The sequence below is a fragment of the Symphalangus syndactylus genome, chromosome 19 (genome assembly GCF_028878055.3).
Source record: "Symphalangus syndactylus isolate Jambi chromosome 19, NHGRI_mSymSyn1-v2.1_pri, whole genome shotgun sequence".
Lineage (NCBI taxonomy): Eukaryota > Metazoa > Chordata > Mammalia > Primates > Hylobatidae > Symphalangus > Symphalangus syndactylus.
The window spans coordinates 54,335,551-54,355,091 of record NC_072434.2 but is presented as its reverse complement, the minus strand read 5'-3'; the positions used below and the strand labels follow the sequence as shown (position 1 = coordinate 54,355,091).

Sequence of the window (19,541 nt, the reverse complement as noted above, 5' to 3'; positions counted from 1 at the left end):
GGATCTAGAACTAGAAATACCATTTGACCCAGCCATCCCATTACTGGGTATATACCCAAAGGACTATAAATCATGCTGCTATAAAGACACATGCACACGTATGTTTAGTGTGGCACTATTCACAATAGCAAAGACTTAGAACCAACCCAAATGTCCATCAATGATGGGCTGGATTAAGAAAATGCGGCACATATACACCATGGAATACTATGCAGCCATAAAAAATGATGAGTTCATGTCCTTTGTAGGGACATGGATGAAAATGGAAACCATCATTCTCAGTAAACTATCGCAAGGACAAAAAACCAAACACCTCATGTTCTCACTCATAGGTGGGAATTGAACAGTGAGAACACATGGACACAGGAAGGGGAACACCACACTCCGGGGACTATTGTGGGGTAGGGGGAGGGGGGAGGGACAGCATTAGGAGATATACCTAATGCCAAACAACAAGTTAATGGGTGCAGCACACCAACATGGCACATGGATACATATGTAACAAACCTGCACATTGTGCACATGTACCCTAAAACTTAAAGTACAATAATAATAATAATAATAATAAAAATAAAAGAGAGCCCAGAGATTCCCTATCCTTCTGCCATGTAAGGATACAGCTAAAAGAGAGCTGTGTATGAACCGGGAAGTTGGCCTTCACCAGACATTGAATCTGCTGGTGCCTTGATCTTGAACTTCTCAATCTCCAGAACTGTGAGAAGTAAACTTTTGTTGTTATAAGGCACCTAGTTTATGGTATTTTTGCTTAGCCCAAATGGACTCAGACACCTACATAAATGCCACTGTCTGGAGTTATGCTATGCTGCCGAATCGAACCTCCAACAAGAAGCCCTAATGCCACTTTTTCCAAAGGTCCCCTTCTTTATTTGTGTCCTCTATCATAAACTCTGTGTTTTGAAATATTTTTTTCTGATCAAATAGACTGAATTTTTAAAGTACCAGTAAATTATTTTCCCATCATTGTAATGAATCAAAATACACTAAAACAGCCATTGACATTTTGATCACCAGGAGATAACCACGGTTACTATTTTGAGTTGATTTCATTCCAGCCAAACACACACAGATTTGACATTTGAGTTAGCCTGTGCAACCTTAAAACAGGTGTTTCTTTTCCCTTAGGCCTTCTGATATATTAAGAATAACTAAAGAAGTTGACTGCTACCAGGACATTAGTGCTTTACAGATTGAATTAGTCTACAACATTCTGCTTTAGGAACCACAGACTTCCCCGTACCAAAATGGCAAGGTTAGTTAGTTGTTTGTTGAGTTTAAAATTAGTGGAGGGGGAAAAGAAAAGAAAAACAGAAGTCAAGATCTTTGTAGAAAATACCACAAAACACATACTCAAAAAGATTTTCCGTGTTTCAATTAGATTTGTTAACTTGAGCAGAATAGAATGAAAAGCAGGAAAATGCCAACAATTCTGCATTCTTCTTTATTCATCAAAAAGGAAAAAGTGAAGAAGAAATGGAATTACAATGTGTTTTATCTACTATGTGCAAGGAGCTATAAAAGGATAATGATCACAAGAACTTTTCTTGTTTAATAAAAAAAAAGAAAAGTGAAGTTTCATTTAGTTAAGTAAATTGTCACATATCTAATAAGTGATAAAGCCAGGATTTGAATTCAAGATTTCCTGGTTGAACGTCTAGGTGCATTTTTGGTGCATTATGCTGTTCTACCTCCCTGCGAAGAAAACAATTCAAAGAACCATTTCCAAGCTCTTGCTTTGTGTCAGGCATTCATTTTCACTAATTGAACAAATATTTACTGAGGCTCTAGTATATCCCAGATGCTCAACCTGATACCTCTGGTAGCTCATGGTCTAATGGAAGAAGCAAGCATGTAGCTCAGGGAGGCTCTGATAGGGATGTAATGACGGTGGGAATAAACTGATGGAGGGGTGCAGAAAAGAGAGCTTTCTTCTTTGTTGTCGTTTTTTTCACTATGGTTATCTCAGTGCTCCCAGGTCTATGAGAAAGGATGGTCAGACCTATTGGAGTTCAGGCGAGGAATGACACTTGAGACACATCAACACGGGCTAAGGTCCCATTCCTTGTAATGTATTATAAAACATGTAGCACATAAACCTGCCCCATCAAGGGAACCAGTGTAATCGGTGCACCTTCTCTCGTAGCATTTAAGGTGTTATCTCTATAAATACCGTGCATTTTGCTTTAATAAAAAATGAATTTTCCAGAACAGTGACAGTATTGACCTTACATATTATCCAAATAGAAATTGTAATGAAACAAGTCGAACAGTGAGTAGTTATAATAGATATGCAAATATTGGTCTTTTCTTAAAGGTCTTTCGGCCTACTCACACGTGTCTCTTATGTGTCTGAGAGGGTGGATTCAGCCTGCATTTATAATCTAGGAGGACACAGAGGAGGAAGGGAGTGGGAGGAGGGGAAGTCTGTCAAACAGTCACGGAGGATAAGAATCCAGGAAGATTGTGCTAGAGTCCACAGCTTCAGAAATGTGCTCTGGGGTAACTGTCCCGTGTTCAGTGTGTTCACATGTGCAGTCTCATTTTATCCACACCTGTGACACAGATATGGCTGCTGTTATTTTATGAATGAGAAAACCAAGGCTCAGAAAAATGTGTAACTTGCCCAAAATCACACAGCTGACAAACAGCATCATTAGACTCTGTACTCTAATCTTCCCCCTCTAAGTTAATTGATTTTTCAGCTAAAATCTACCTGGTCGAGGTCTGGCTATAATCATCAAATGGAATCTATACATTTATTTCCTGAATAACTCAATGGATATCTATTGAACGTCTCCTGTGTGCTGTTCTAGGTGTTATAAGAAACTAAAAAAAGCTGAGAAATGGTTTCTGATCTAAAGAGTTCACAGGTTGTCAGGGAGATGTCTACAGACTTCAAAGACTTAAAAATGCAATCGAGGGAAGCAAACACACAACTCAACTCTCCTGAATACAACCCTACCATGAGCCTTTTTCCAAACTCACCAGCCAGTCTCCATCTGTAAAGTGGCACAGCTCTGTTTCAGAGTTTGCATGCAATGATAAATGTGAATTGAAAGGCTATATTGTTCAGTCTTTAATTATCTCTAGATAGAGTGTACCTTTGGTGGACTACCAGTGGAAATTCTCGATGGTTTATTGAGCAGATGGGATGCAGCCATGGAAGAGTTTAATTTTTTTTCCCCATCACTATTTTCTCTCAAGCGCTGATCAATCTGTCCCTTAATAACAAGCCTGGCAGACCTCTCAGCTTTCTTGTCACTTTCACGAATAAAAATGTCCAGATTAGATTAGTTTAAAACTTCAATCTCACCCAATTTGATGCTCACTTTTTCCTCCCACTCCTTTCCTGGTAGGCTTAGGCATGAGAGACTTGTAGGTGAGAGAAGGCATCTGCCCCCTGGAGACCTCCTCTTCCCCCTCATTTCCTGGGATAGTGGGGTACAGGTAGAAATCATAGGGATAAACATCTCTTATCTCAGCCTATTTCCCTCTTTGCTTGACTAAGTTTAGCTGCCATTCATACCTCCTGTGTTATAAGAAAGCAAGTAATGCCTCTAATCACAGGAACACACAAAGTCTCAAGGGCACCCTGCTTAGATAGGCATGGGTCTGATCAGCTGTATTAAGAGACAGCACACCCGAAAAAAGCTACCAATCCCTCTAATCTCTGTGAGTAATTCTCTTGAAAATGCTTCACTTAGGTGGAGGACCACTCATTAGGGAGAGGAAGGAAAAACCACAGTACTCCTCTCAAGCAAACAACTTCTGCTCTGGCCATTCTCCTCTAATCCCTAGACATCTATTTATACAAGCTTTGTGCAAATAGGTGGAGATGAGACAGAACCAGGATGATGGTTAAGAACTCCAGAGTCCTCAAACTAGCGTCAGCATCATTCACTTGGTGCTTGGTTTCCCTTTGTCCTCAGCTTTGGGTTCTAGTTGCCAACCCTGGGCAGCCAGAGAAGATCTACCCCACAACCTGTATGTAAAATGGCAGTATTGACCTGTATATTATCTAAAATCAACAGGAACTTTGCCTGTTTGTTCACTAGAACACTATAGCTGGTACAAGCAGGGAAGGTCTGATCACAAGACATCTATATTTTAGAGCGAAGACAAAAATATATACATGCATACATAATAACAAACAAACAATACAAAGTCAGTGTTGTTGTGTACTATGCAGATCATTATTGTAAGAAGTAACTGGAGCTAATTTAGATTATATCATTAAGAAAGGCTATTCTAAGGAAGTGACATTTGGACTGTGATTTGAATGACAAGCAGAGAACCAGCATGTAAAATTAGCTCATACAGAGGCCTTGGGAGGAAGGCCCTGTGGGTGGAGCAGAGTAGAAAAGGGCTGAAAGACCAGAGCTGAAAGTTTGGATCAGAGAGTAGGTAGGCTGTGGATCTCATAGGATTTTTTTCCCCTAAAGATTTTTGGCTGAGTGCTGTGGCTCATGTCTGTAATCCCAACACTTTGGGAGGCCAAGGTGGAAGGAATGCTTGAGCCCAGGAGTTCAAGACCAGACTGGGTGGGCAGCATAGGGAGAACCGGGCTCTACAAAAAATTTTAAAAATTAGCTGGGCATGGTGGTGCATGCCTGCAGTCCCAGTGAGGTGGGAGGATTGCTTTGTGCCCAGGGGTCGAGGCTGTAGTGAGCCATGATTGTACCACTGCACTCCATCCTGGGCAACAGAACAAGACCCTGTCTCCAAAAAAAAAAAAAGAAAGATTTTTATTTTATTATATTCTAGATGAAATGTGAAGTCATGGGAAGATTTTAAACAGGGAATGGCCATGACACATGTTTTAAAAAGATTTCTTCAGCAGTTTTTGGATTGTATGAGGCAAAAGTGGAAGTGAATAGTAAATCAAACAAAAAATGATGAGTGGCTTGGGCTAGGTCTCTAGCACTGAGAACAGAGGGAAGTGGGAAAACTGATAGAGTCAGAGGAATAATGCACCAAACTGGCTGTTAAATTGAGTGCTGGTGGTGAGGAAAAGAGAGAATTCAAAAATAGCATGCCCATTTTTGGTTTAAGGAACATGGTGGGTGGTGGTGCCGTTTCTGCACAACAGGAAAAATAAAGAAGTAGCCTAGAGGGTCAAGAGTTGTCTGTTAGTCACATAAGATTTGATATGACCTATTAACTTCCAAAAGAGAAAGTCCAATAGGCACTGGGCATTTAGATGCATGGATCTAAAGTTCCTGAAGACATCAGGGTTAAAGAGGCATATTGAGGATTCATCTGTGTTTAGATGGCACTTGAAGTTTTAAGATGATAAGACTTTCTGAAACAGAATGTTAATGGCATTTGAATCACCTGGGGATCTTGTTAAACTGCAGAGGGTCTGGGGTAGAGCCTGATAATGTGCATATCTGACAAGCTGGTAGGTAATGCAGGTGCCATGTAGAGACCTCATTTTTCCTACGTAGGATCTAGAGAGAACAGGTAAATAGAGAAGTCGGCCCAGGACAGAGACCTGTGAAATCCAACATCTATAGTGGGTAAAGGAGGAACTTGTAAAGGAGATATCTCTCCTTCCCTCCCTCAATTCTTTCCATCCTCCCTGCCTTCCTTCCACCCATAAACATTTATGAGACCAATTAGGTGTCAGCAGTGGTGTTCAACAGTTTTCTTATGTTCCTCTACTGACTGAAGATTGCCAAACCTTAATTCAGTCTTTTATTCTGCAAGTAAATTTCCCACTCCCTGCTGCTAAGACCTTTCTGTTGAACTCAAAGGCTCTGTTTACCTGTTTCCAGAAATATCCAGATTAGAAATTTAGGAATGTAAACATCTGTTTGATAGGATCCCCTTAGGAGCCTTAACTACCTTTATGCAGATGGTAGAGGGGGAGCAGGAAAATGTGGGGATAGGACGTTTTGGCTAAGCTTGACCTTGGGGATGAGAACAGCTGGGGAGTTAGAAATTCACCCATTGTCCAAATGCAACCAAGTGAGGAGTAGGCACTTCTAATTTCAAGAAAGAGGAAGAAGATTGTGTCCTTCACAGCCAGGACTATGTTCCATCAGAACCAATATTTATTGTGCTTGACAAGGGAAAAGAAAGAAAGGAAGAAAAAACAGGAGGAGGAAAAAAAGCACTGCCAGCAACATCTAGTTAAGGCAAAACAACTCAGACTGAACATGACTCATCTGAAAGCAAACAAGTCAATTAAACAAGTGATGTCTCTGAAGCAATCCGGTCCCCCTGTAGCCCAGCTACTAAATTGCATCTTGCTTACTCCTCAGCTCGAAGACAGAAAAGAAACAGAAGGTGGGGATGCAGCCTGGATTAATGTATGAAGAAAACGATGGTGATAAAAGACAGGGCTTTGAAAAGCAATCAGAGCTGCCAGCCTCCCAACTGAGAACTGTTTAAAATAGCACCATCAAATAAAAGCTGCATATATACCAGTCAAATCCTAAGATCCCCTTTGGACACGATTTCCCGAATGCCAGAATAATGTGCTATGTCTCCTTTTCTTTCTTCTCTCTCTTTCTGTCTCTCTCACTCCTTCTCTCTCCCAGCTCTTTCTGTCTCTCTCTCTCTCCCCTCCTCCACCTTCTGCCTCTCTCTTTCTGTCTCTCTCTCCCCTTCCTTTCTTTATCTCTCTCTCTCTCTCCCTCTCTCTCTCACACACACACACACACACACACACTCAAAGGATGCTGGGATCTAGGTTAGGTCTGAAGAGAGAAAGTGAGCTTGAGATCCATAATTTAGCAAAACACTTGGGTAGGGTAGAAAGAGAAGAGGATACACAATTTCATTAGCCAATGATTCCATTCCTAGCACTTTTAATAACATGAATGTCTGGGTCATGTGGAGGACTTCCCAGAGTGAAAAGCAATTTCACATTCATGATCCTAGGCAAGCCTTCTTACCACACCTGTGAAGGAAGTCAGAAATGTTGCCCCTCTTTTTCATATACGAAGAAACTAGGACACTCAAAGATATAATGGCATTTGTCTAAAATTACTTTGTAAATCAATGACACAGCCAGGACATAAACCAAGGGCTTTGGCACTCATGATCAGCGATCTTTCGACTAAACCCCACACTAACTTTAAAATTCTGGTTGGAGATGTGAAGAGTGACAGCTTTGTCCTCAAGATATGACCAAGTTTGTGCATCCACTTCCCCTAAATGCAGTGAGTTCTCAGCTCTGAGGCATCGCCTCATTCTAGAACATGAAGACCAGCAAGTCAAGTTAGTAAGTCTATTGCTTATTGTCAGTGCCAGAGCTGTTCTAGCTACCCCAGGGGACACAGAGAAACCTAAGGTGTACCTACCCCAGGGGACACAGAGAAACCTAAGGTGTACCTACCACCTGGCCCTGCATGCTTCAGTAATCAACACATGTTGACTCATGAAGAAAGGTACGAGGAGGAGTTATGATAGGTAGGGGTGATAGCAAGGGGTGAGAGTGATGATAGCGAGGGGTGAGAGTTATAATTAACAATGATGGCAGTAGTATGGTTATTTATTCAATTAGCATTTCCTATGTTTCTGGCTCAACGTTGCCACTGGAAGATGATGATGATAATAAAGATGATGATGGAGAGGACTATCCATCATGGCACTGAAAGGGTACAAGTTTGGAAGTTAAACTGACCTAAGTTCAAATCCCAGCTTCATCACTTACTCTTTGAGGGATTTTAGGCAAGGTGATTCATCCTTCCTCGATCTTCAGCGTGTTCCTCTCTCTCAGATGGTGGCAATATCAACTACCTTGCTTGCCCTTACTGGGTTGCTTACTTCATGTCAATCAAATTGAGCACCTACCATTCACCAGACATGGTACTAACTGTTCAGTTCATAAAGACGAATAAGATTCCACCCCTGCCCTTGAAAAGGTTGTGTTCTAGTGGGGAAGACAGGGCTACATTCCAATACCTACTGTAAGCTACCTATGAAAATGGCAGTATGTGTGAGTTCTAGGAGCACAGAGGAAGGTGTGATTAATTCCATCTGGGCCAAGGGAAGGCTGCACGGACGAGGCATTTAAGGGGAGCCATGTTGAAGTTTTATAGGTAGACAAGAGAATAGTGAATGCAAATGCACAGTAGTTTGAAACAGTGGCTGATTGTGGGAACAGCAAGCTGTTTTGTGACTATAAAACACGTTTGTAGATGTGAAGGCATTCTGAAGGCCATAAAGCACCATCTCTGCACACTTAGGGACACATTACATTGATATGGATCCATGACCAGCATGAGGCACTGAGACTAAGTCCGGTCTTGACGCCTTTTCATCTTTTTATCTGCCCTTAGACTGATTTCCACTGCACTTTCTGGAAAATAACAGCCTTTCTTCCACAACCATGGAGCTGGACTCCTTCAAGCAAAGAAGGCAGAAAAAATAAGATTTTGTGGAAGAGGAGTCACTCAGAGACACACAGCAAAAGGGTGGGCTGAAGTTGTAACAGAAGCAGTTCAGAACATTTGCAGAAAGTCCAATACTGCACTAATGGAGAGTGTCAGGCTCAGGAGCAATCACATTAGAACCTATAGTAACTTATTTTTTGATACAAAAATAATATATATTCCTTATAGAGTATTTGGAATTTCCGCAAAATGAAAAGAATACTCAAAATCTCATCACTTAAATAACTTTGAAATTTTTTTGTTTCTTACAAAATTAGTATTCTAAATAAATTGCTTTGTAATCAGCTTTATTAAAATTAAAACTATTTTTGTGAGCATTTTCTCCATGTCATGAAATTCCTTTGTAACATGATATTTTACATTTTGAAATGTTTTAGATATAAAAGATGATTTAGAAAGTAACATAATGAATGAATGCCCATGAACCCAACCCCCGCCTAAGAAGTGAAACACTGCAGACACTGAAGCCCTGGTGTGTACCATGATTGCTGTGGCTGCTGAGCTGCAAGGAGGGAGACCATGGGCCCCTGCAGCAGACCACAGCCTTGCCCCTGGGTCTGGCCTCCTAGGGCCTGTATGCTTCTTTAATACTGGGAGGGCTCCATGCTAGCACATTCAAAGTGTGTGGTTAGAGAGAAAAGAACTTCATGACTCACCCCAACAAACGAGGTCTGGGGGTGTCCCCACTAAGTGCTTTCTGCCCTCTTGCAGATCGGCCCACTAAGGAGAGGCTTTCATTGTGTCCACAAACCCCCACTGTCATGCAATGACCCAAATGCTTGCCTGTATCTCTTTTGTACTGTTTTTCAGGGCAGGGATCTTGTCTTTTCTGTTCCTCTTAGCACCTATCACAGTGCCTGGTAAGGGGTTATATTTTTTTAAAGCTGAATCTAGCCGATTCTGCAAACTCACAGTTTTGTTAGGGGGAAGTTGATCAGGTGCAAGTTAGTGTATAGATTCGGGGACTTTGCAGCCTTGCCCTTTTTTCTGACTCTGAGCAGAGGTTAACAATATGAGGTGTAAGATCGGATTCTGGCTTTCAATTTCAGCTTACCATTTACTTATTATTTAACTCCTTGAGCCTCAGTTGCTTTACTAATAAAACAGGAGAATCCTAGTCCTACCTGCCTTCTCTGCTATTGTTAACATTTGAGGCCCACAGCCCACACTCTCATGGCCCCTTCATTGTAGCCTAACATCCCACCATCAAAGATCCCTTTTTTTTTTTTTTTGATTTGGAGTCTCACTCTGTTGCCCAGGCTGGAGTGCAGTGGTGCAACCTCCACCTCCCGGGTTCCAGCAATTCTCCTACTTCAGCCTCCCAAGTTACTGGGATTACAGGCGCACGCCACCACACCCAGCTAATTTTTGTATTTTTAGCAGAGATGGCATTTCACCATGTTGGCCAGGCCAGTCACGAACTCCTGACCTTTAGGATAATCATATTCCCACAGAATGTTAAATCAGTACATACATGCTCTCTTCTCCCAGAAACTGCTCCATCCCAGTCTCCACGAATATTAAGTGCGACTTGGTATTTAAATTCCCTGGCCCTGGACAAAGCTGATTGATCCAGATGTGGCATCTTGGCCTAGCTGGGTTAAGACTCTTTTCTCTGGGATTTAAAAAATTTAAACCCAGACTGCCAAGGTTGGTCCCTCCTAGCGGCACATGCTCAAAGATGAAAACCTCAAGTTTCCCATTATGTCTCCCATCCTTTGAGGGAAAAATACTGACCTACATTGACAGCAAGTAATTAACACATGAAAAGAAGCTCAAGTGAGAGGTGGACTAGTCCAGCTTTTGAGCCCATGATCTGGGAGTTGTTAAGACACAGTCGCCTCCCTGTCCTTCCTGAATGTTGGTATTTAGACTATTTCTTGGATTCCCAGGGCCAATAAATTTTCTCTTTGCTTATGTTCAAGTTTGCTTTCTATCACTTGTAGCTGAATGTGGGGGTGGGGGTGGAGAGAGAGATTATTACCTCAATTTAATACTCCCAGAAGGGGCAATGCATTCCATCAGTGACATCTTAGAGTAAGTTAGAATCAGAGAACTTCAAATGAGGAAAGTACGTTAGATCTAATCGAATCCAAACTCTTCATTTGCCATTGAGAAAACTGCAGTCCAAGGAGGGGATAGAGTTTGCCCAAATCACTCCGTGGGAAAAGGCAGAACTGCAATGTCTTAGCCAGCTTGGGCTTCCATAACAAAATACCATTGACTGGGCGATTAAACAACAGAAATTTATTTTCTCACATTTCTTGAGGCAGTGAATCCAAGATCAAGGTCCAGCAGGATTCAATCTCTAGCTTGCAGATAGCTGCCTTCTCACTGTCTCCTCATATGGCAGATAAAGAGAGAAATCAAGCTCTCTGCTGTCTCTTCTTATAACAGCACTAACCCATCAGATCAGGGCCCATCCTCATAACCTCACCTGTCCCCTAATTACCTCTCAAAGGCCCCATCTCCAAATGTTATCACATTGTAGGGGTGAGGACTTCAACATATGAATGTGGGTTTGGGTTGGGAGGACAGTTTAACCCATAACATACAGCTTTAGAATTTGTAGGACTGGAAATATCTTTAAATATCATCTAATCCAAATTTCTTATTTGCAAGTAAAGGGAAAATTAAAGACCAAGCAGATATAGAAATTTTCCAGGGACCTATAATGACCTACTGGCAGATTTTACCTGTTAGATTATCCTCTGATAGGCTAAGAAAATCTAGGGGCAGCAAGAAGTACGTGAAGCTGCAGCGAGGCAACTGGTGTGGTCTGTTAATGGGGAGGGAATAACGGTAAATAAGTAAAGGCAACTGAATCTAGCCGATTCTGCAAACTCACAGTTTTGTTAGAAGGAAGTTGATCAGTGCAAGTTAGTGTACAGGTTAGGGGACTTTGCAAGCTTTGCCTTTTTTTTTTTTTCCATCCTTCTGCAGCCAATCACCAATTACTTGTCTGCTCCACAGCCCTGAGTATTTGGATATGCAAATCAACTGTGTCCATGCATAATTAAGACAGACACTGTGGAAAGTTTCATTTTCCAGGGGAAAGGCTGCCAGACAGCTGGAAAGAAAGGTCAGCATGGATCACTGCCTTACTTTCTTGTCTCAGACTGTAAGTTGAGGCTAATCACATCCAGCTTCCTCTTGCCCTTTTATTCTCTTCTGTTGGCTGCACTGGGGAGCCTCAGGGGGAGCCCTTATCTCCCTTCTAGCCCCGGAGGGACCCTGGGGCTTTCCATAGAACTGTGCATGGATTGGGTATTAGGTTGGTGTAACATATTTTCTGCCTCAAATAAGAGCAGAGGTAGGTAGCTCTACCCCTAAAGGTAGAAATATGCCCTCTTTCTGGAGTCAGCAGCCTCACTTTATGACCCAGGAGGACTGAATGATGTCTGAAGGACCAACATTTGGAGAATGTTTACAGAAGTAGATTCTGCAGGTCATTAAGCTACTGCCTCCCAACCCCAGACACACCTTTAATACACTGCTGTGTCATGCTGGAACTGGGAACATGAACCTTTGAGAAGGGAAGCCTGTCCCATCTGGAGCAGATACCTATGAGGAGGTGTGAAAAGGTTGGCTTGGGAGTAGGAAGAGAGGTTGGAAACTGGAACCAACTACTGCTGGAAGCAACTAGCTCTTTAAGATAATGAGCTATTCCTGGGGTAACAGAAACTAGAATAGCAAACAAATTGGGAGCAGAAAGTCCTTCTCCCTCTTCCAGTCTTCCAGTCTGGCAGAAGCTAGCAGGAAGCCAGCTAACAACAGAGCAATGTGTTTTCATAGTCCGAATCCCAGCATAGCAGAACAGAGAAAGGATGGTTGGTTTGGAACTAGAGACGCTAATAGCTTAATACCTGGCACAGTCCACTCCTTTGGCTACTCAGCCTCCACACCTACCCTTTTTTGCATATTTGAACTTAGTCACAGTTACTCCCGAATATTCTATAAGTTATATACCACATTGTAATGTTAATCACCACTATCCTTCCTTATATGAAATAATAAAGGGAAGAGAGGAGAGACAAAATGTGTCTGTATTTATATACATGTGTGTATGTGTACTTGTAACAAACAAGGGGAAAAAATCCGCATAACTTCCACTATCTTGGTTTCTGTGACTGGCCAAAGGCCATAGTGTTTATAATTTCTTTTTTCTCTATTATTTCTTGTTACCTTTTTCCTCAGCCAGGACCTCACCTAGCTGGGTTCTTCATACGATTGTGTGACCTAAATCTTCATTCTTGAGGAGTCCAAATCATTTGTCCTGTCTTACTCTGGTTGCTGTCATTTTCCATTAACTTTTACCATTAGATATGCACTTACCAAGAGATGTTCCAGAGAATTCCCTAACTTCTAGTCCCTGACTTCACAGTTCTCCCTGTCCTCATTGTGTAGAAGTTACCCAATTTCTCCTTGGCAATTAGGTTCAATTACTCCAATCAGTACATTAACCTCCTTCTCTTCTTGGTTCAGTGGCATGAGAAGACTAAAACAGCCAAGTCTCTCAGCTTCCAAATCAATGAGATTAGTGTTTTGTCTTCTGCAGGAAGCATTTCTCTAATGAGAATAAAGACATCCAAGTCAACAGAACACAAAGTTTCCAAGATAAAATCCAAAGACTCCACAAGAGAGTCATAGTAGATAGGGAGTTATGTCACTCAGACCAACTCCTCAAGGAATGCTTACTGCCCGCTTGTGAGGGTGTGGTCTACAGAGAGTCTGGAGCTGTCAGCTTTAGGCTCCACTTCAGATGCAAAGAGCCACTTTAACAAAATTACACTCCTTATAGGGCTTCATGTGTCTGGTGACTGCGTGAGGTAGGACTATGCGGATCTGGCCATTTCTGCCACATGCAGAACAGCTGTGATGGGTAACACCTGTTTCAGTTCCTTCCCTGGTTGACCAATGCTTTATTGAGTCTGAACTTTTGTTTGAATTCTCCCTCTGACCAATCTTGCCTCAACCTCCTTCTTTTCACAGGTGTTGATCGTGCAACCCAAACTCCATCTCAACATCAACTTATAGAAAAATCCAACTTTCTAGAACTAGGACTAGGATGAGGCAAGATAAGCACTAAGGGCACAAAATTTAAGGAGGCATTCACTCTCTATTGCTAACTTTTTACTTGCACAAAACTGAGATCAAGTACCTCCTTAAATTTTGTGTCCTAGGCCCCTCACTTGCCTCACCCTAGTCCTGGCCCTGCAACTTGTGACAGTTGGTATGAAGAGTGGTCCAAGAAAGTAGGAGACAAGTTGGGTTTTTGAAGCCAGATCACTCACTGTCTAGCGGGCAATGAGAACCCCATCACTAATGGTAGGTACAAGAAACAGGCCCTGGCAAAAACTACCAGTGACTGCTGCCAATAAATGTTCAACCTTCCAGTGACAGAGATCAACACTGAGCTCCCAATATAGTACTATTCCTTAAGAAGAACAACCAGCCACTTGGTGGATGGCAAGTTGACTACCTAGGCACCTTCCATCCTGGAAGAACCAGGGTTTCATTCTCACAGTGACTGATATCTCATTCTGAATATGGTTTTGCCTTTCCCTCTTGCAAGCTCTCAGCCAGCTCAACCACGGGATGGCTGAGTGTTTGATCCACCAGCATGGGATCCCATCCATCATCATGCCAGGTCACAGGACCCACTTTAGAATAAAGCAGATGCAGGACAGGGCCGGTGACTAAGGGATCCACTAGTTGTATCACATACCAGAATCTTCTGATTTTATGGTGCATTGGAATGGCCTACTAACAACACAGCTAAAACACTAGCTCAGAGGCAATGCTCTGTGCATATGTATGCATCCTCAAGAACATACTATAGGCATCAAAGACTTTGATGTGGCTCTGTGTCTCCTAAAGGAAGAATACACGGGCCCAGGAACCCAAGAGTGAAATAGGAATGGATGTATTTCCCATTCTTCCCAATACTTCATTGAAGGACTTTGTGATTCCTATTTCCTCAGCTCTAGGCTTTGAGAGCTGGAGCTCCTGATTCTCTGAGGAGCAACTTTTTTGCCAGGAGATGCAGCAAAAATACAAAAGTGTAAACAGTCACCATTTCTTGGGTCCTTTGCGCTTCTTGTGTTCAGGGACCAGCAAGCAAGATGTGGAGTCACTGTCTTAGTAAGGGTAATTCACTTGAAAAAGGCAGCACTGCACATCTGTAGTTGCTTCAAGGTTATATTAACCCTTCTGGGGAACCAAAACTAAGATAATATCATTGTTTTAATGGCACACATTAATTGGTCATGAGACACAGATTTTCAAATAATATTTTAACATTTCTGAAATCTTGATGAACTTTACAACTGATGCTATTTCATATTTTAATAAACAGCACTTTTTTCTTTCTTAAAGGCACGAAAATAATGATGCATCTTATAATCCGTGAGTTAGTGAATTACATATGGTACTATCTGTTGGAAAAACTTCCAGTATTATTCAGACAGTTAATATGAAGGGAATAAATACTTATTTATCCTGCCACATACCTAGCATGGACAAGAAGCTGTCACATTTCCTACAAAAGCCCAGGCCTGTTCAAGAGTGGGTCAACTTCACATACTGGTAAAAACTGAAAATGTATTTCTGTTGTACAATAGCACTACTTACTTGGATGTCTCATATCAATGCTCACAAGAAAATATCCACCATAGAAAATGCCCTAACCAACTACTTAGAACACTTCATCCCAGGACAGCAGCCAGCTTCTGTCCTCAGCCAACCCTGTGCTTGCCAATAAACTCATAAATCATGTATCTGTGTGACAGAGGAGTGCAGGCCATGCCCCACAGCGTGAGGCCCTCTCACCAGGACTGACCTACCTGCTGCTGAATGTCCAATCTATAAACAGCAGAGACCAAATTTGAGTGTTCGGTTTGGTACCATCTCTTGAGTAGACTAGCCAGCTACTTGGTGGCAAGTTAATTATCATCAGTGCCCTTCTAACCTAGAGGGGGAAGTTGTTCCAGGCATGGGTTTGCCTTCCTTTCCCACAGCATCTCAGCCAGTACTACTATTAAAGGAACCCATGGGTCCATGACATCTTCCATAATGTGATCTTGGAACTAGGTGTCCATTTTATGTCAATGGAAGTAAGATAATGGTCATGTTACATGACCATGGGCTCACTAATGCTACTATATACTCACTAATACTACCATCGAAAGCTGCTGGCCTGATATAATGTTGAAATGGCTCCTTAAGGCACAGCTAAGGCACCAGGTTGGGGATGACTCCTTTCAGTGTTGGGCTGCTGTCCTTCTGGATGCAGTATAGACTTTGAACCAATGCCATTACATGGCACTGTTTGCCTAATAGGTAAAATACATAGATTCAAGAACAAAAGGATAGAAAGAATGGTCTGTGTCACTATAACTACCAGTGACACACTTGGGGAACTTGTACAAAATGTTTGCTTTCTGGATATTTTTAACTCCTCGTTCTAGTAGATAAGCAGAATTTACAATGTACTTACTGTGCTGGCAGGGGTGATGGATTATGATTATCATAAGCCAATGAGGTTGGTGCTACATATTAGGGGCTGGAGGAGGATATCTGGAATTCATAGGATTTACTGGGACATCTCTTAGTACTTTCATGCCCAGTAATAACAATGAATCAGAAATTGCAGCGACCCCAGCCTGAGGAAAGTATGGTAACCAAGAGTTCTGACATCTCAGGGTTAAAGTTTTGGCTACCCCACTGGGCAAGCAACTTAGCCTAGCAGAAGAGCTTGGCAAGGATAAATGAAATGTAGAATAAGTAGAGAGGAGGGTGATGTGATTATCATTATGGCCTTAGTGGCAACCACAGTAGCAGAGACTCTTGTTTTCCCATTAGCCCTTCTGTTAGAGTATATTCAATTGTTTGTTTGTTTTTGCTCATTCATTTGTATTTAGAATTTTGACAGGCCACGTTCTTGAAGAATCAGTGAGAAGATGCAGTAAACCTGGGCAGCAATGGGCCTGGGTAAGGGGTGGACTGTAGCATACAGTGTCAACATCCTCAGCCTGACCATCTCCACTTATACAAGCCCTCCATCCAACTGCCAGTATCTGCAACTCTGCCCCATGGTTCTCTGGGGCCACTGGAAACTTCTCTGTCCACACATGGGACAAGCAGAAATATCAGGGAATTAGCAGTAACCTGGACAACAAGGGAAACCCCATCTCTACAAAAGACACAAAAATTATCCGGGCATGGCGGCACATGCCTGTGGTCCCAGTTACTTGGGGGGCTGAAGGATAGCTTAAGCCCAGGAGGTCGAGGCTGCAGTGAGCTGTGATCAAGCCACTGCCCTCCAGCCTATATGGAACCTTGTCTCAAAAAAAAAAGTAGCCTTCAACCAAGTACTAACAGGAATTGGTGCATAAATATCCTAGCTCTCTTGCACCTTGGGTAAAATAACTCTGAGGTACATGTTCAGTACTGGCTCCTAGAATTTTCTCAGTGAAAGTATGCTCCATTTTCCCACAAAAGTTATTTATTTTGTAGAGGCCCTTTATTGGCTTTTTTTTTCCCTCCATGTTTCATATTCCCTCTCCTTTACCAGTGTGTCTTGTATTATCTCAAAAATAAAATACTAGCTTCTGAATCTTTGTCTCGCTGTTTCCTTCTGGGGAAACAAAACTAAGATAATACCATTGTTTTAATGGTACATGTTAATTGGTTATAAGACACATTTTTAAATCATATTTTAACATTTCTGAGATCTTGATGAACTTTACAACTGATGCTATTTTATAGTTTAATAGACAGTACTTTTTTCTTTCTTAAAGGCACAAAAATGACAGTGCATCTTATAATCCATGACATCTTAGAGTTAGTGAATTACATATGGTACTATCTGTTGGAAAATCTTCCAATGTTATTCAGACAATTCATGTGAAGATAACAAATGCTCATTTATCTAGCCACATGCCTAGCATGGGCAAGGAGCTGTCACATTTCATTTAGTCTTCAAAATGACCTTGCTGGAGTATTAGTATTTCTATTTTGCAGACTAAAAAATTGAGGTTAAATGAATTAAGTTACTTACCTAAAGATTTGATCTCAAAGTTCTTTCACTGTACTACAATGCCTTAAACTGTTTATCAAAACAATTTGTATTTGAAACACATGGTGACTGGAATTAGAGAATTTTCTTGGTTTATTTTTCCCTTCAGTTAATCAGAATTAAGAATATTGTAATAAATAGGCAATAGTGTTAAAATAAGATCATGTCAAGTATCATAAAAAATATGGGAAAACAGGTATTATCATATACTGCTAGCAAAAGTATACATTGTTATAGCATCTTTGTAAAGCACTTGGCAGCATCTAGTAAAATTTTTTTTAAATGTGTATATTCTAGGACCCAGTGATGCCATATTTAGAGATATGCCTCAGGCAAATATTGTCATATGTATTCAGTGAGGATTGCCAGTGTGGCATTGTCTATAAAAGCAAAAACTAGGAACATTCAAACAGCCATCAATAGGGGAATGGATTTTTAAAATTTGGTGTATTCTTGTAAAAGAATAGTGTACTGAATGTGAATAGAACAAATTCACACAGATGAATCTTGATAGGTCCTCAACACATAATGAGTGAAAAAAAGAAAGATATAGCATGATGAGGAAAGCAAAGCAGTATTTAAAGAAAACTTTACAATATAAAAAGATACTCTATGTTACTTACGAGTGTGTGTGCGTGTGTGTGTGCGTGTGTGTGTGTATGCTAAGGCATTTTTTAAAATGGAATTCCAGAATCTAAACCAATATTGTGATCATGGCTGCCTCTGAAGAGGAGCGAAAGAGAATTGGGCTGGGAGGAAAAGTCGAAGGAATTATTCACGTTATCTGTTGTGGTTTTGCTTTTATTTTCTGGGAGAATCTATTCAGATATTATTTGTATAAACACACTGACATGATTTGGCTCTGTGTCCTCACCCAAATCTCATATCAAATTGTAATCCAAATTGTAATCCCCACATGTCAAGGGAAGGACCTAGTGTGAGGTGATTGAATCATGGGGCAGTTTCCCCTATGCTGTTCTTGTGATAGTGAGTGAGTTCTCATGAGATCTGATGGTTTTTATCAGTGGCAGTTTCCCCTTCACTCTCATCTGCCATCATGTAAGACATGCCTTGCTTTGCCTTAACTTCCATCATGCTTCTAAGTTACCTGAGGCCTCCCCAGCCATGCAGAACTGTGACTCAGTTAAACCTCTTTCCTTCATAAATTACCCAATCTCAGGTATTTCTTTATAGCAGTGTGAAAACAGATTAATAAAGAGAATGGATACCAAGGTAGTGGGTCATTGCTATAACATACCTGAGAAAGTGGAAGCTACTTTAGAACTGGGTAACTAGCAGAGGTTGGAACAGTTTGGAAGGCTCAGAAGAAGACAGGAAGATGAGGGAACGTTTGGAACTTCCTAGAGACTTGTTGAATATTTTTCACCAAAATGCTGATAGTGATATGGACAATGAAGTCTGGGCTGAGGTGGTCTCAGATAGAGATGAGGAACTTATTGGGAATTGGAACAAAGGTGACTGTTGCTATGCTTTAGTGAAGAGACTGGCAGCAGTTTGCCCCTGCCCTAGAGATCTGTGGAACTTTGAACTTGAGAGAGATGATTAGGGTATCTGACAGAATGAATTTCTAAGCAGCAAAGCATTCAAGATGTGGCCTGAGTGCTCTTAACAGCATGCAGCAATATGCATTCACAAAGAGATGGTTTGAAGTTGGAACTTATGTTTAAAGAAGAAGCAGAGCAGAAAATTTTGGCAAATGTGCAGCCTGACCATGTGGTAGAAAATAAAAACCCATTTTCTGGGGAGAAATTCAAGCCTGCTACAGAAATTTGCATAAGTAATGAGGAACTGAATGTTAAGCACCAAGATAATGGGGAAAATGTCTCCAGGGCATTTCAGAGACTTTCATGGAATCCCCTCCTATCACAGGCCCAGAGGCATAGGAGGGAAAAATGGTTTTGTGGGCTGGGCCCAGGACCCCCCTGCTCTGTGAAGCCTCAGGACTTGATGACCTGCATCGGAGCTGCTCCACGTCCCACTGTCACTAAAAGGGGCCAAGGTACAGCTCCAGCCATTGC

The 19,541-nt window shown here is 41.5% G+C and overlaps 1 protein-coding gene across 3 annotated transcripts in view; it reads right to left on the bottom strand.

Annotated features, from left to right (window-relative positions):
* OMA1 (OMA1 zinc metallopeptidase) overlaps positions 1-19,541 on the bottom strand; it is a 264,889-nt gene that overhangs the window by 75,882 nt on the left and 169,466 nt on the right. Inside the window, exon 9 of one of the 3 annotated variants that reach the window (XM_063613886.1) lies at positions 2,328-2,570. The exons of the other annotated variants lie outside the window; for them this stretch is intronic. Coding sequence (XP_063469956.1) covers positions 2,556-2,570 — 15 coding nt within the window. The 3' untranslated portion in view covers positions 2,328-2,555. Of the gene's footprint in view, positions 1-2,327; positions 2,571-19,541 lie in introns of those variants that run through there. 3 annotated transcript variants of the gene reach the window in all.